Source organism: Triturus cristatus, chromosome 4_2, assembly GCF_964204655.1.
Source record: "Triturus cristatus chromosome 4_2, aTriCri1.1, whole genome shotgun sequence".
In the NCBI taxonomy this organism is placed as follows: Eukaryota; Metazoa; Chordata; class Amphibia; order Caudata; family Salamandridae; genus Triturus; species Triturus cristatus.
The window spans coordinates 915,076,339-915,091,091 of NC_140586.1; the positions used below are offsets into that span (position 1 = coordinate 915,076,339).

Consider the following 14,753-nt stretch of genomic DNA (forward strand, 5'->3'; position numbering starts at 1 on the left):
AATGTCTATCCTGCCGAAGATCCTATACCTCTTCCAAACCTTGCCGACGCCTATTCCGGAACATCACATCCAGGGGCTACAGCGCGAACTTACCGCATTTATATGGGGGGGGGGGGAAGAAACCACGCTTTTCCAACAAGATCCTGAAACTCCCTCGGGATCGGGGAGGGCTGGCCTGCCCTAACCTCCTCGATTACTACTGGGCGTCCCACCTCCGCTTTATACTGGAATGGGGGGCGTGGGAGAGTGAAAAAGTGTGGTTTCACATGGATCGGGCAGTCACTTGCCGTCCACTCTGGGACCATGCTTGGCTACCCCGGGAGGCTCGCCACCGTAGCCCCTACATGGAGGTCCCTACCAAAACGGTCCTTGAAATCTGGGACAAGGTGGCAGTTCGTCGGGCCTGACCACTTTCCCGTCTCCTCACACCCCGATCGCTCGCAATCCGCAGTTCCCGCCGGCATGTCGCCCTCCCCATTTCGCGAACTGGACGGAAACCGGCTGCAGGACGATCCGTGACCTATTCGTTGGGGACTGTCTCAAAACCTTCGCTCAATGCAAGCAAGAGTTTGGGCTCACAGAGAGAGACAAGTTCCAGTATATACAATTACGCCACTGGATACAGGGCTTTTCTTTGACGCAGGCGGCCACGCGGCCTTACACTCCGTTCTAGCAGTTGGCGAGCACCTTCGGCACCTACAAGGAGCTGATTTCCCGCATATACAAGGTGCTCCAACACGCACAGCGGCCGGATCCCCATCCCTACCAGGTGAGATGGCACAACGTCACTGGCTCAGGTGTTACCCCTTCCCAATGGTCTCGGCTCTGGAGCGACATTCCCAAAATCCTACGCAGCATCACCCAACAGGAATCCGCCTATAAAGTGATGACCCAATGGTATTACACCCCCGCTAGACTCCAAAGAATGTTCCCTACGGCATCCCCCCTATGCTGGCGCTGAGATGGGAGATTTCATCCACATTTGGTGGACGTGCCCTCTCCGGATTACCTTTTGGAAAGTAGTCCTTAGCCACATAAAAAAGGTGTTGGGGTATCCCCTGCCGGAGGACCCACTGGTGGTGCTCTTGGGCCTTCGACCGACGACTCTACGAGCTATGACAGGCCGTGACCGACACCTTAGCCTCCACATGCTGGGTGCTGCGAAACAAACGTGGCTCTCTATTGTAAGAAACCCGACACGCCCTCTATCAATGTGTGGTTTACCCGCCTGTGGCATGTGGTGGCGATGGAGCTCCTCACGGCACGTCTTCAACTCCGCGATACCAAATTTAGCCAACTTTGGAAGCCCTTGATAGACCATTTGGGGCGACTAGAGCATGTTAGACTACAGCCACCACGGCTCCGAGCCCTGAAGCTCTTCGATGATGTAGTGGGCCCTACAGAGCCAGGGAATTTATGGAGACAGGCAGACAGTTTGAGGTCCCCGACTCTCGCAGACACCCCCAAGATAGGGGGGAACCCACCCCTGGACGGCCTTGACTTCCAGCCTATGTCCTGTGGTAATAGTGGGGTCCGCACTCCCTCCCCCATGCTGAGCCTCCCTCCCTAGACCCTGCACCCCCTCCTTCCCATTCCCTTGTTCTGCCCCCCCCCCCCCCGTTTGTTGGTTGGCCGCCTCCTACTTAACTTTCTGATGCAGGTGCGGTGGCGAGTGGCTTTAGCACGACCACAGCGCGATGAGGACGGAGTGGTTCCTAATCTGTTACTGTGCCATGACCTGCATGCTGGTTGCTGAACTACACAATACCCAATAAGTTACTGTTGGACGCTGGCGAGCCTATACCACACAGCATCTAGCGGTTGCCAGTCCTCTCATGCTATACTTACTGCAGGCTATGAATGGGGTGTTATAGAGGGTATGATGGAAGGTATACCTATGCGCTGTTCGTTCGACTGGACACGGTATGTTGAGATGCACTGCTTGTCATGGCCGAATTGTACGATATGCTAGACAAACTGCATGCGGATACAGCTACGCTCTCAGGGGAATGTATAACAACTGTGGCAATTGAGATCTTTAGAACGTAGGGTCATTGGCCCTTAAGGGCGAGCTTGGTGAAGTTCAATTAGGTTGAGCTGGCTTGACAAATGTTGTAATGTTCCAAACTTATCTGCCAGACAGAGGGCTAGCGCAGGGTATAGTGCCTTTAAAGTGGAACCTTTGCTAGGGACTATCTGCTCATAGGCCTGCTTCCGGGGTATCGCTAGGGTCCTCGGGCTTCCCGGACTCTGAAATTGCACTCTGATGTGTGTAAGCTGTTCGCTGCCGGCCTATAAGGTTGTAGGCGCATAAGCTGTGTACTGCCTCTTGCACGACCTGTTAAAAATTAATAAACGTTGGTTAACAAAATGAAATTCTCTTACCACCAACCTGTGAAGGAGCCTTTCCATAAATACTGACACACATTTGCACCCTGGATTGTCTCCTCCACGACTCTGGCACTCACTAATGTACAGCAAAAGCATGCAAGAATGACCATATGGTCACCCGGCAGATGTCAATTACCAGGGCACCTCTTCTGAGAGCTGTGTGAACTGCCACAGCCCTAGTGGGTGGAGTGAGGTGAACAAGTAGGTGATCTGGAGGGTCTTTCTTGGCCAAGGCATAGCAGATCTTGAGGCAAACAATAGCACAACAACAAATGGTGCATCCGGTCACTGCCTAGCCCTTCTTGGCTGCAGGCGAAACCAATAGGAGCAGACGCAAGCTTCAGCAGTGGCACAGAGGGTAACAAAGATGTCCTAAAAACACCCAGCACGGCTAACCACAAGGCTTCAACATGCACAGCGTTGGCCAATAGGAGTAAAAAAATTCTGGGGTTATCTATTTTTAGTGGCGGATCAGCGCCGTAAATAAAGAAGAATTTGGCATTGGGACACCGATTAGTCCCGGGATAATGATAGTTTCTTAGAAGAGGATTTCTCCTTCCAGTGGTATTTTTGTGGACGATCTTTTTGAAGATCATTTCCTGTTGGGGGTCTTACCTAAAAAGAAGGGATACACCTTGGCCAAAAACAGCTTAGCCTCTCACTTCTTAATGGCATTCGGGAACACTACGGAATCGGAGCTGCAGGCTGAGATATGTGCATGACCTATGAGTCTGATAACGACATCTCACAGCATTTGTGACAGGGCTTAATTCTTGAAATCTTAGAAGGAGAATCTGATCTAGTCCCTACTGAAAAAGTTGAGGGATTTAATTAGTGAAGAACTAGGAAGAGCTTCAGACTCACTTTGATGAGTGGCGGAAACGCCAGCCAATTGGTTGACGCCGTATATGCCCCAATATTACATCATAGGCGAGCGGTGTTGCGACTGAAGTCACACAGCGCCGCTATTCTGGGGGCAACCTTTTCTAGTCTAGTTCCTAGACAATATTCAGAAACTGCAATCTGCAGAAAGATGCATCAATCAGAAGTATAAAACACACTGCATCTGGTCCTGTCCCATAAGATGCAGGATGCTGGACTCGTCTTAGGTACGAGTGACATAAGACGTGAATGAGTAAAAAGCAAAACATCCATACGGGCACCGTGTTGTAAACCGGACTCATTGAACACCAAAGAGTTAACTTCTGCTCCACAATATGCACTTGGCAGCAAGAGGTTAGAATAATGGTGTGAGAAACAATGTAGTAATCATAATTACCATAATAAAATTAACTTGAAAATAACTTTTCTGCCAAGTTATTCTTTGTTAAAGAGGTACCTATCAGTTAAGCGCGCATACATGTTTTTAACTACACAATGTGAAAGGGAGGGAGTGGGTAGAGAGCGAAAGTAGGCACGAAGGTGCCAGAGTAGGTGCGGTGAAGATAAGGTGCCAGGACTCACCTTTAGAGATGGATATGTCGCGGATACAATAGCCCTCCCGCAGGCGGACGGACACCACGCTCACCAGGTCCGCATGAACTTCTTTCTCTGTATGCTTCTTCCTCCTCATCGCAAGCGCTGGGTTACTGCTAGCAGACACCAAGTGCTCATTGAACAGTTTGTGCTGGGACACTGAAAATATCAGAGCACAGCAAAGAAGTCAGCTGCAGTTGGTACTTCATTATCTCGTACTATATTAATGAGCATGAAGCTAGTTTGGTATTAGCACAGCATGTTCCAAACAACATAAGAGAAAATGCAAACAAACAGAACTGTAATGAGAAGAGAGACAGACATATAGCGAGCTTTAAAGATGGGAGATGGTTCTACAAAGAATGGTTACCCACAACCAACCAAAGTGTTGAACAAGTTGTCAAACCCTCCAACAGAAGGGATGGTGGGGGAGTGTATGAGTGCTTGCAGCAGCGAGTTCCAAAGTCTAGGAATTCAGCACATTGATTCTTGACCTGCTGTTCTATTTTCTTGTGTAACTCTGAATTTGCTTATAGTGCTGTTCCACTCACACAAGCGTGGGCGTTCCATTGAGAGGATCATCTTAATTTCTTCAAGTGGGCGGTGGAACACATTGGCAGCAAAGGAATTTCAACTGTATCCTTACTTTACATCCGTCTGGTATATTTCACAAAATCGAGCCCAGTGGTTGTTTCTTGCCCACCTTTCATTTCTCCTATAAGTTCCGTTATCAACTAGGAATACATGACCATATAAAAACGGTGTGCATCATAACACGATAACCAGGAGAAATTTTACTGGCTTTCCTTTTTGATACATAGGCAGTGTAATACGCACCACACAAAACCCTATGCATTAAAATATTCCATTAAAATCCCACAGCCCTAATCAGTCTCCCAACATCCATGAACCTGTCCTCTTGAAATTACTCAGAAATTTCTACCAGACAAGACACCTGAAGACCCCTTAGTGCAGCTACTCAGAGAACCAGTGGAAAATGAGAGCCAATGGCAAGCTCTTAATTCTCAGTTATTTAGGTTTCATTATTGGTTTAATACAGAATCACATTTCCTATACAGTTTTGATCCAAACTAATCTAGCCTCCTCATAAACATATTATGTAGATGAAAAATTGCTCAAGCACAAAGACCGTGGTTCCCTCAACCTAAATCTTCTCAAACAGCAATGTACATCCTGGTTTAAACCAGCTGTCAATATGACAGAGTTGAGCAACCCAAAATATAGCAAAATAATGGATATCTTGACTGTGTGCTTCCTCTGTGTCTTTGCAGTTCGCCCCACTTAATGTGCAGTATAGCATCTGCATAAACATAGCCTCTCCGGGCCACATCAAAGTTTAAAAATGTTTTGAGTTATCTATAATAAGAAACTGTAAGGAATACACACCAGTTTGGGAAGTACTACCACTGTGACAAAAGCGAAGGGGCCCTTGAATGACAATGGAGATTCCTTGCTAAGTTTCCTTTTTACATCTTGTATAACTTGATTAAATGTTTGCATCACAAACGGTTGTGAAACACGTTGTGAAACACATCTTAAGCTTGTGCAATAGCCACACCCACAAAGAGGAATTCTCTAAGAGTATTTTGTCACACATTTTTCTTGGTAAAATCATCAGATTTTACCTGACTGGCCCTAAACATTTCCATTGAGTGCAGGTCCTTTCCTGTAGGTTAAACTTTGGAGATCAATGCTCTGGGCTGCAGTGTTCCCTCATTTAGTCCACTATAGATTAAATATCTGGAAGGTTGGTTTCCCCGCTAATGTTCCCCTCCCAAACTACCAAAGTCCATCTTCCAGAGTAGTTTGGATTCTCTTTCTGCAGAAAGCTCACACTTTGTCTTTGATAGCTCAGCCTACTTAGCCTCTCCTCCCAAGAGCTCTAGTCCGGTTACCCGGGTAAAAGGAAGGAGATTGAGAGGGTCGTCCCTGTGGAATCTTCTCAGGTTTGTCTTATTAAGGCCAGGTTCAGCCGTTGTGTGACATCCCCTCCTGCGTTCTCCCTAATCTCTTCCAACTCATGTTCCTAATCGAACCACATCATTCTACAGGGTTAGTCATCAATCCATCCAAGTATCAGCACCTGTCCAGCTACTCACACCAACCCACTCCTGGATTTACTCCTCAAAGCATATGCAACACCTGCTGCTATAATGCCCAAGTATTTAGCTAGCTCCAGGCCACTCCAGGGCCACAGCATATACCAGAGCTGGGTGCTTGAAGCCCTTTCTGTATGGACTCCAGTATCATTCGCAGCTGGCACAGCCCAAGGGTCGCACAGTTCACCTCTGCCAGCTCCAGTGCTACATAATAATTTGATAAACCTCAACAGGTTGAGTGTCTGGAGTAGGAACAGCATCCTGTTCTTCATGTTGGAGAAAAGCTTGTGTATGAAGAGAAGGATCACACTGAAACTTTACATCCACTGTACTTAAACAAGAAGCCCGCTGTACTCATCCTGGGTGTAGGGCACACGCATTAGCAAGGCTTGCCTTTGTGGCCACCTCATGTGCTGGTACGAGAGAAACAATAATAATATGTTTTTCCTGGGCCAAGGGCGCTCTTTTAAGATAGCGGTCTGTACTGCTGTCAATATTTTGTCAATAGAAGCAAAATGTGCTTTAGCTAAGGAATACAAGTGCGACTTGTTGGCAATAGGGACGGTCTGTACTTAGTTGTAGGTCACATACGTGTAACCATAGTGACTGTGTAGGACTCTGATAATCAGGTTGGTTTGGTTGTGCCTAGTTTGTTAATGCCTGCTTGTACGGCACACAAGATATCAGTGTATCAATGAAAACGTGGGAGAAGTTAGGTCAGACGGAGGCTTCACTTTCTGTCGGGCGAGGCAAATGTTAGGTCACATACGTGTAACCATAGTGACTGTGTAGGACTCTGATAATCAGGTTGGTTTGGTTGTGCCTAGTTTGTTAATGCCTGCTTGTACGGCACACAAGATATCAGTGTATCAATGAAAACGTGGGAGAAGTTAGGTCAGACGGAGGCTTCACTTTCTGTCGGGCGAGGCAAATGTGTGTTCAAAGTTAAGAAATCCCACCAGGGATTGCAAGTTTTCCAGCGTTTTGAGAAGTTGCAGGTAGCACATTTCTGGAGGACGTCCAGAGCTAGACCCTAGTTAGGCAATCCTAAATGTCTTGAAATTAATTTTGTAACCATGTGATGTTAACATGGTCACCACTCTGTCTATTATATCACTAAAGAGAGAGAGAGAAGCAAAACAGTTGCAATCTCCCGAATATCGTATTGACACAAAAAGCAACTGTTATCCTCGACTTTCACCGATTGTCAAGTCTCTGTCTACCCTGATCAACTGTAGATTCAAATCATTGTCATCAATATATGGCAATACCTCAGGATCTGGTTGTAAGATTGTCACACTTCATGCTGAAAACAAGCCAGTACTATCCTTATAGCCCATATGCAAACATCAGAATGAAAACTGCAATGTGGAAACTGAAAGAGGTTAGATACTCAATTTCAGGCGCTATGTTTTGGCTGAAAAGCCCATTAGTAATGCACAGGGTCGTTTCGTATTTTCTCCGGGTTTCTTCCAGTTTCGCTGTGCGCGTTTTGTGCTGAATATGTTGGGTGTGCGGATTCAAATTACTATAGTCTAAGACTATTCTATAGGAGCGGTCTGCTTAGAGATGGGAGAAAGGGGGGTGTTCATAGGTGAGAGGCATGGTGCTATAATGCCGTAATACTGCAGCCGATCTATTCCTTTCATACTACATTTTGCTTCTGACCTAAAGGTATATGTGCTTGTGGTTCACCCTGTAGGGGAATAACATGTGGACTAGAGTGTTTGTCCCACCCGCTTGGTTCCTGTATATTTTTTAATTTTTTTTCGTAGTTTTATATAGCGTGAACTTGACCCAAAGGTATTAGAGTGCTTTACATGGCATGAGCACCAGTTGCGTTACACAAGGACACATTCATTTTTTGTAGGCACAGGGAGATTAAGTGATTTGCTGCCAATCACAGGATGTTGAGCGTCATTGTCGAGACTCGAGCCCGGTTCCCCAGATTAGAGATCGACCGCCCTAGCTGTTAGACTACATTCTCTCCCCTATAGTAAAAGGCTGCAGCTGCTCTCAAAGCACATTCGCTGGAACAGATTTTCCTGCTGTCTTCAGGTACTATGGGCTACTCTTATGACTTCCTCCCTCCGGGTTGTTTCTCTAATGAAGGCTGGAGGTCAGTCTTTTTCTGCTAAGATGACGTCCTAGTCATCAGATAATTGTGTCCAGATCACTGCTTTGATTATACGTGGTATGTCCCCTTCAATTTGTATGTTCGAGTTGTAAACCCGATCAGGAGGATTTAAATGTTAATCTGGGATCTCGATCTGTATAGATTTATCAGTTGGATTTGCATCCAGAAACTTCTGAAGCGTCTGATGTAATTTCATGACTTCTGCTGCACTGTCTAAAAGCGCTCTCGCCCAAGTCCTATTTCAAAAGAGGACGCGTTGTTGGGTCAGCATGTTATTTACAAAGTCCGCCACTTTCTTCTTTTTTACAGAGGTTTTTGAGTCCAATCCTTTCTCTTCCCTTTGGAACCTGAAATCAGTCTTGCCCACTCCTTCACTTTTTGACTGTATTCTTCTTTTCTTCTGTACTCAGGCCGGCTCCCTCTTCTGTTCTTTTACCATCAGTGTCCTGAAAAGAACGTGAAGAACGACTACCAGAATACTGATACCGGTCAGTTTTTCAATTTTCTAACAGTGTCTTAAGTTATAACCATCCCTGCCAGATTCCGGAGACACGGTTTATCCAGTCCATCTTTTATCTTTTTTGATTTTTCTTCCCTTTTGTTGCAGATTTCGCCTTAACGGAATCTTCAGTATCATTTTTAGGTCTTAAAGGTGGCTTACCAGGTCGAGTACCTGAGGTTTGTTGTCTACTATAGAGGTATAAACTTCAGCCATTATTTTTGGCAGGTCACGGTCTTGAACCGGAACTGCTTTTAGTCTTGGACGTACAGCCAGAACTGAAGACTCTCCCTTTATGTTACTTAGAATGATAGCAGAAACTGCAGAAAAGTTCCCCATCTACTTCATCCCTAAATCCAGAGCAGGTGCAGCTCAGTGCTCGTTTTGTACCTGTCTTAGTATATCCGGAAGGACTGCAAATGAAGGCGTTTCAGGGATATATGGTCATAAATGCATGTAAAGATGCTTCCCCAGTGGTTACACTCCTCTACTGAAAGCACCATCCCAAGAGGAAGACACATAGTCAATATTAAGTGTTTATCTTGGGGGTAGTGGACGGATACACTGCGTCTAACTGGTTGGTCTTACGAGCATTCCAGAAAGCCATTTCATCACGCTTCGCGGGTGCCTTTCCCATGATAGCGTTAATAGTCTGCTGAATAATGGTTTGTATTTGCGCGGGAGAAGAGGTCCTGCTACGGCCGCAGGTCTGGAGCTCAAAGTTTGTTGTACAAACTGTACTAGTCTCCTGTATAAGGCGACTATATAAATTAATACCCCAACTACCTCCAAATGGGGTAGGTTGTCAGGGCGAGGAACAGGAGTGTAACTTGCCAAGGGCGGATGGGTTGCCCATCGAGTTCTTTGCGGCTTACCCGGATTTGTTGGCACCGCAGCTGCAGGTCCTGTACAGCGAGGCCTGGCGGCTTGGGCGCTTGCCCGCCTCTGCTCGGGAGGCGATTGTGGTACCCTTACTGAAGCCCGGAGGAGAGGCCGGTGCGCGCACGGCGTACCGTCCGCTCTCTATGCTGACGGTGGACTATAACATTTTGAGCAAAATACTGGCGTCGCGCCTCTTGACCCATATGACCGCCTTAATCCACCCGGATCAGGCGGGCTTTATCCCTCGGCGCAGCACGGCCACTTCCGTTCGACGGTTGTTGCGGGTGATGGAGATGGACCGGGACGTATACCCGGAGGCCTGCACACTGTCGGTCGACATAGAAAAGGCCTTTGATAGTGTGGAATGGCCCTACTTATACCGAGTGCTGCGGGAGTTTGGATTGGGGGGGGGGGGGGGGGGGGAGGACTTCGTACGCTGGACCGCCTTGCTCTATAGCGATGCCACGGCCCGAGTGAAGACGGGGGCTACCATATCGGTCCCCTACCGCGTACGGAGGGGGGCGAGGCAGGGCTGCTCCCTCTCCCCCTTGTTGTTCGCCCTGGCCGTTGAACCGCTGGCGGCTCATGCCCGACGGGGGTGCGCCTATGCTGGAGTTTCCCTGCGGGGGATGCCCACTATATCTCCCTATATGCAGATGATCTGCTGATGTTTTTGGCGGATGCGGAGAGCGCGCTGGGCGGAGCGATTGCCCTTTTGGAGGAGTTTGGTCGTCTGTCCGGGCTTAAGGTCAACTGGGGCAAGACATGCTTGTTCCCGTTGTCACAGGGAAGTCGGACCCCGCGGGCGTTGGGACAGATCCGGTGGGAAGGCAGCTGCCTACGATATTTGGGGGTTAACATTTATCATACCCAGACTGATTTGTTGGAGGGGAATGTTGGCAGGGCCCTTCGCGGCTTGCGGGGGAGCATGGGGTTTTGGAGCACGCTCCCACTCTCGTGTGCCGGGAGGGTGGCGCTGTTGAAAATGGTGGCGTTGTCACGCCTTCTTTACTTTTTTCGCACCCTTCCTATATGGATCCCGGCGTACGAGCACTGTCTACGGGCTTCATTTGGGGCTCGGGAAGGCGACGGGTGGCGCTGACCACGTTGCGGCGGCCGAGAGCAGAGGGGGGCCTGGCAGCCCCGGATTTTGAGTGGTACTACTTGGCGGCCCAGCTCCAATGGCTTACGCAGGCGGTGGCCAGGGAGTATAGAGGCCCGGAGGGCCCACAGGACAGGCTGATTCCGCGGCATGTGCTGGCCTTTATGTATGTATGTATGTAAGTATGTATGTGTCTTGTAAAGCGCACTGCTGCCCTGAGGCGTCGTGGCGCTGTAGACCGCTGGGGAACCCATCCTGGCTATCCCTGTGAGATGGTCCCTCCTGGGTATCGCCAAGGTGAAACCAGGCATCCCCGGCGAATGTGGGGGGCCGTTGTGGAGATGAGGCAAGCTAATGCCCAGAGTTGCCGAGTGTGTTCCTGGTTAGAGTAGGTACCGAGGCGAGAATTATCGAGTCCGTTTTGACCCTGGTCCACGACCCTGCCGCGTCGGGAATTGAACCCTGGTCCCTATAGTCCTCCACCAGCGGTTAGACCTGACCCAGCTTACCTTGGAGGAACGTACCCTCCGGCTGTGCTGGAACAGGTGTCAGAGGAGGGCCGCCATAGTCCACCCCTATGCCCCGGAGATCCCCCTGGGGATGTGTACGGCGTTCCCGCATGGGGGAGATTGGTCTGGGCTAGCGGTTTGGGAGGAGCTGGGCGTGCAGATGGTAGGGGACTTATTCAGAGAGGGAGTGCTGTTGCCTTTCCAGGACTTGCAGGACTCTTATGGGCTCCCGCGGGGGGACTTCCTGCTCCATGCGGCCCTTGTGGGGAGCCTCCAGAAACATTGGAATATGGGGCTTTCGGAGCCGCGGACCGCCGCGGGTTGCCAATATGTAGTGATGGCGGCGGGGACGACTAAGGCCATTACTTGCCTCTATCGCCGACTGTTGATGGAGGGCTTGCACCCTCTGGGCGCCCTGAGGGAGAAGTGGGAAACGGACCTTGAGAAGGCGATCCTCGAGTCCACGTGGTCCACGCTGGTGCGGAGGGCCTGGAAGGGAACGAGGAATGCCCGGTTTCAGTTAGTTCAGTTTTTTACGTTACACAGGGCGTATCTGACGCCGGCCAAGATCTTGCGATATTTCGGGGGGTACACTCTCAGTGTCCGCGGTGTGGGGGAGAGGGGGCGGACTTTCGGCACATGTTTTGGTCCTGTACGCAGTTGGGTGACTACTGGGGTGATGTTGTGGATTGTTTGAACCAGGTGACGGACCGCTCCATTGCCCCGGAAATGGGGGCTTGTTTGTTGCTTTGGTTTCCTCACACTCGCCGTACGAAGGTCACTAGCTAGTTTTATGATCTGGGGTTGATAATGGCCAAGAGGGAACTGACTATGCACTGGAAATCCCGGGGGGGGCCTAGCTTCCTGCGGTGGAGGGCGGCGTTGGCGCGATGGGCGGGGGCTGAGGGTACGCTCCGGGTGCAATTGGCCCTTCGGAGGGACGATGAGAAGGCACTAGCGACGGCCCGGGCGTGGGAAGCGTTGGTGGTGGAACTTCAGGGGTTGATGTCTGATGCTGGGGAAGGGGAGAGCACATCTGATAGGCAGGAGGTAGCGGGGAGTGGGGAGTAGAAGGGGAATGGCGGTATGCCCTGGACGCATACACCTTGGCTCGGCATGAGGGAAGGCTCTGTTTGCTTAGGGAGAGGTTGGGCTCCCGTACCTTATTTATTAGGGAGGAGGGGCACATCAGAAGAGGGGTAGGGGACGGGGGCACACTGACATGGGGTGGGGGAGGGGGGGGAAGGGGACTGTGTGGGAAGGATGTTCCTTCTCCTGGATAATTGGTATTGATGATAAATGTGCGGTACTTCCTGGACGGGTGGAGGTAGTGGGATGTTTGTTGAGTTGTTGATTTGGAAAACAATAAAAAACGTTTCAACAAAAATAACCTGGATACACTCCTGCGTTCCCTTATCTGGGGAGCTGGCAGGCCTCGGATCGCCTTGCGTACATTGCAGTTACCCACCACGGAGGGTGGCCTAGGGGCCCCAGCCTTTGAATCCTACTTTTTGGCGGCGCAGCTCCAATGGCTGTCGTACTGGACAGCTGGCCGCCACATGGGAGAGACCTATACGCAGCACGGCCAGATCCCCATACCGGAATTGTGCCGACTGCTACTTCCAGGTTCCAAACCGCGACGCACCTACCCGCTTCCGGTCTCCGTGGCCAGACGCTGTATGTTGCGGATTCACCGAAATGCACCCGACGCGCCGGCCTACTCTCCCAAGCTACCCTTAGCTGGCTGGCCATGTCGAGAGAACTACTTCCCGTCGGCCCGGCTGGGCCCCTGGACCGCGTGCAACATCACAGAGGCCGAGGCGTTATTTACCGACAACCAGCTGGCGCCCTTTACTCACCTCACGGACTTGTACGGTCTGCCGCCGGGGCAATTCCTACTCCACAGGCAGTTGATAGCACACTTCCAGCCCTATGCGGACCTCTCCAAAGGGGAGCCGGAGACGCACCCGGTCATTCACACGATCCTCCACATGGGCTCCGGTCGCCACCTCGTTCGTTGGTTGTACAAGGCTATTAGACAACTTCTTAATCAACCACTGACCGCCCTTCGCTCCCAATGGGAGGAGGACATCGGAAGACAATTGCATGATACAGAATGGGAGAAAGCCCTTGAGTTCCCCAAAATGGTGTCCCGCAACGCGCGCTTCAAAAACGTCCAGTATAATATCTTACATAGGGCGTATCAAACCCCTGCACGTCTGCAACGTTTTTATCCGGATGTACCTATCTTGTGCCCCCGATGCCGATCCCCGGATGCCCGCCTCCAGCATATGTTCTGGAGCTGCCCGTCACTGGGTCAGTATTGGACGGCCGTCCTCACATCTATCACTGCGATAACTAAGCTCCCAGACCTGCGCTCCTGGGAGGCGGTAGCCCTGGGACTGTTCCACAAACCCAAGCCGCTCAAAGCCCACACCCGCTTTGCTTCCCTGACATTGTTGCTAGCTAAACGGGCCATTGCCATGACATGGCGAGACCCCCAAGGGCCATCTAGGGAGGCATAGGCAGGGGCTGTGAGGAAATGGGCAGCAGCGGAGGAGGAGGCAATTAGAGAGGAGGAAACCCGGGGGCGCAGAAAGTACCCGCTTGCAATGGAATGGACTCAACTACTCTTTCAATTCACCCAAGCCTGGCCACCCACAGGGACACGCTTGACGCCACCATCACCGCACACGGCCCCCCCCCCCCTTTAAAACCCGTTTCGGAAGGTAATAGTTCCCACGACCTCTGATACTTTTCCCACAATACCTAATAGTTTGCACTTATCCTCCGCACTGACCAGATGCGCCCCTAGCACTGGGGCGGAGTCTAGGCCCACCATAGTAGACGCAATGTGAACACATGAGCAACGACATCCCCGTTTCACCCCCCAGCCTCCACCCCTGCTGCATATTCTAACACGGTCTGTCGCGACGCACATCCCCTAGCACACACTTCAACGATAGTGGTTTCCCTTCCATAGTTCTTTCTCAGTTATATAATGGTTTTAAAAGGGAAAAAAATAACAAAAAAACGAGATCTAAGTCACCTTGAGTGGTCACCGCTGCCCCCCCCTGACGCGGCCGGCCCCTCATGGGGTTGTAGGCGGCTTGCTGTGTATTCTACCTCCCCCCACATACCACCCACCTAGCACTGGTACTTTAGCCCTGCCGGCCCGACGGGATGTAGGCAGTGGATGAGTTGTATGGCCCACGATACTAATAAAGATCTTGTTTGTAAAAAAAATGTGAATGCATATGCGGCAATTGACCACCCAACCCCCCCATGCACAGAGTTGTCATCAATTATGTAATTTCACATGTTGCACTGTTGTTATCAATGATGTCAACGAACATATAAAAATATTACTGAAAAAAGCATTAGGGCATTATGGAGAACTTCTTGCACGGAGCAGTGAATGAGTGGCTCCTACAGCTTATTTTCTTTTAAGTGGGTTTCCCGGTTCCCACTTGGAGCACCCACAACATAATCCCATGTTGTGGCCCTAGGGGAAGCCCCAAAGCGCCAGTATTCCTGGTCGGCTCCCCAGCCAGCACCCACTGTGGTGCTGGCAGGAGCCAGCTTTTTCCTTGCTCCAGCCGGGAGCAAAGTTGTGTGTCCTGCCCAGGAGAATGCA

General features: G+C 50.3%; 1 protein-coding gene across 9 annotated transcripts in view; it reads right to left on the bottom strand.

Annotated features, from left to right (window-relative positions):
* SZT2 (SZT2 subunit of KICSTOR complex) overlaps positions 1 to 14,753 on the bottom strand; it is a 937,318-nt gene that overhangs the window by 820,873 nt on the left and 101,692 nt on the right. For all 9 annotated transcript variants that reach the window (XM_085602961.1, XM_085602966.1, XM_085602963.1 and 6 more), the window contains exon 9: positions 3,856 to 4,026. In XM_085602961.1, the coding sequence (XP_085459087.1) occupies positions 3,856 to 4,026 (171 nt within the window). The remainder of the gene's footprint in view (positions 1 to 3,855; positions 4,027 to 14,753) is intronic.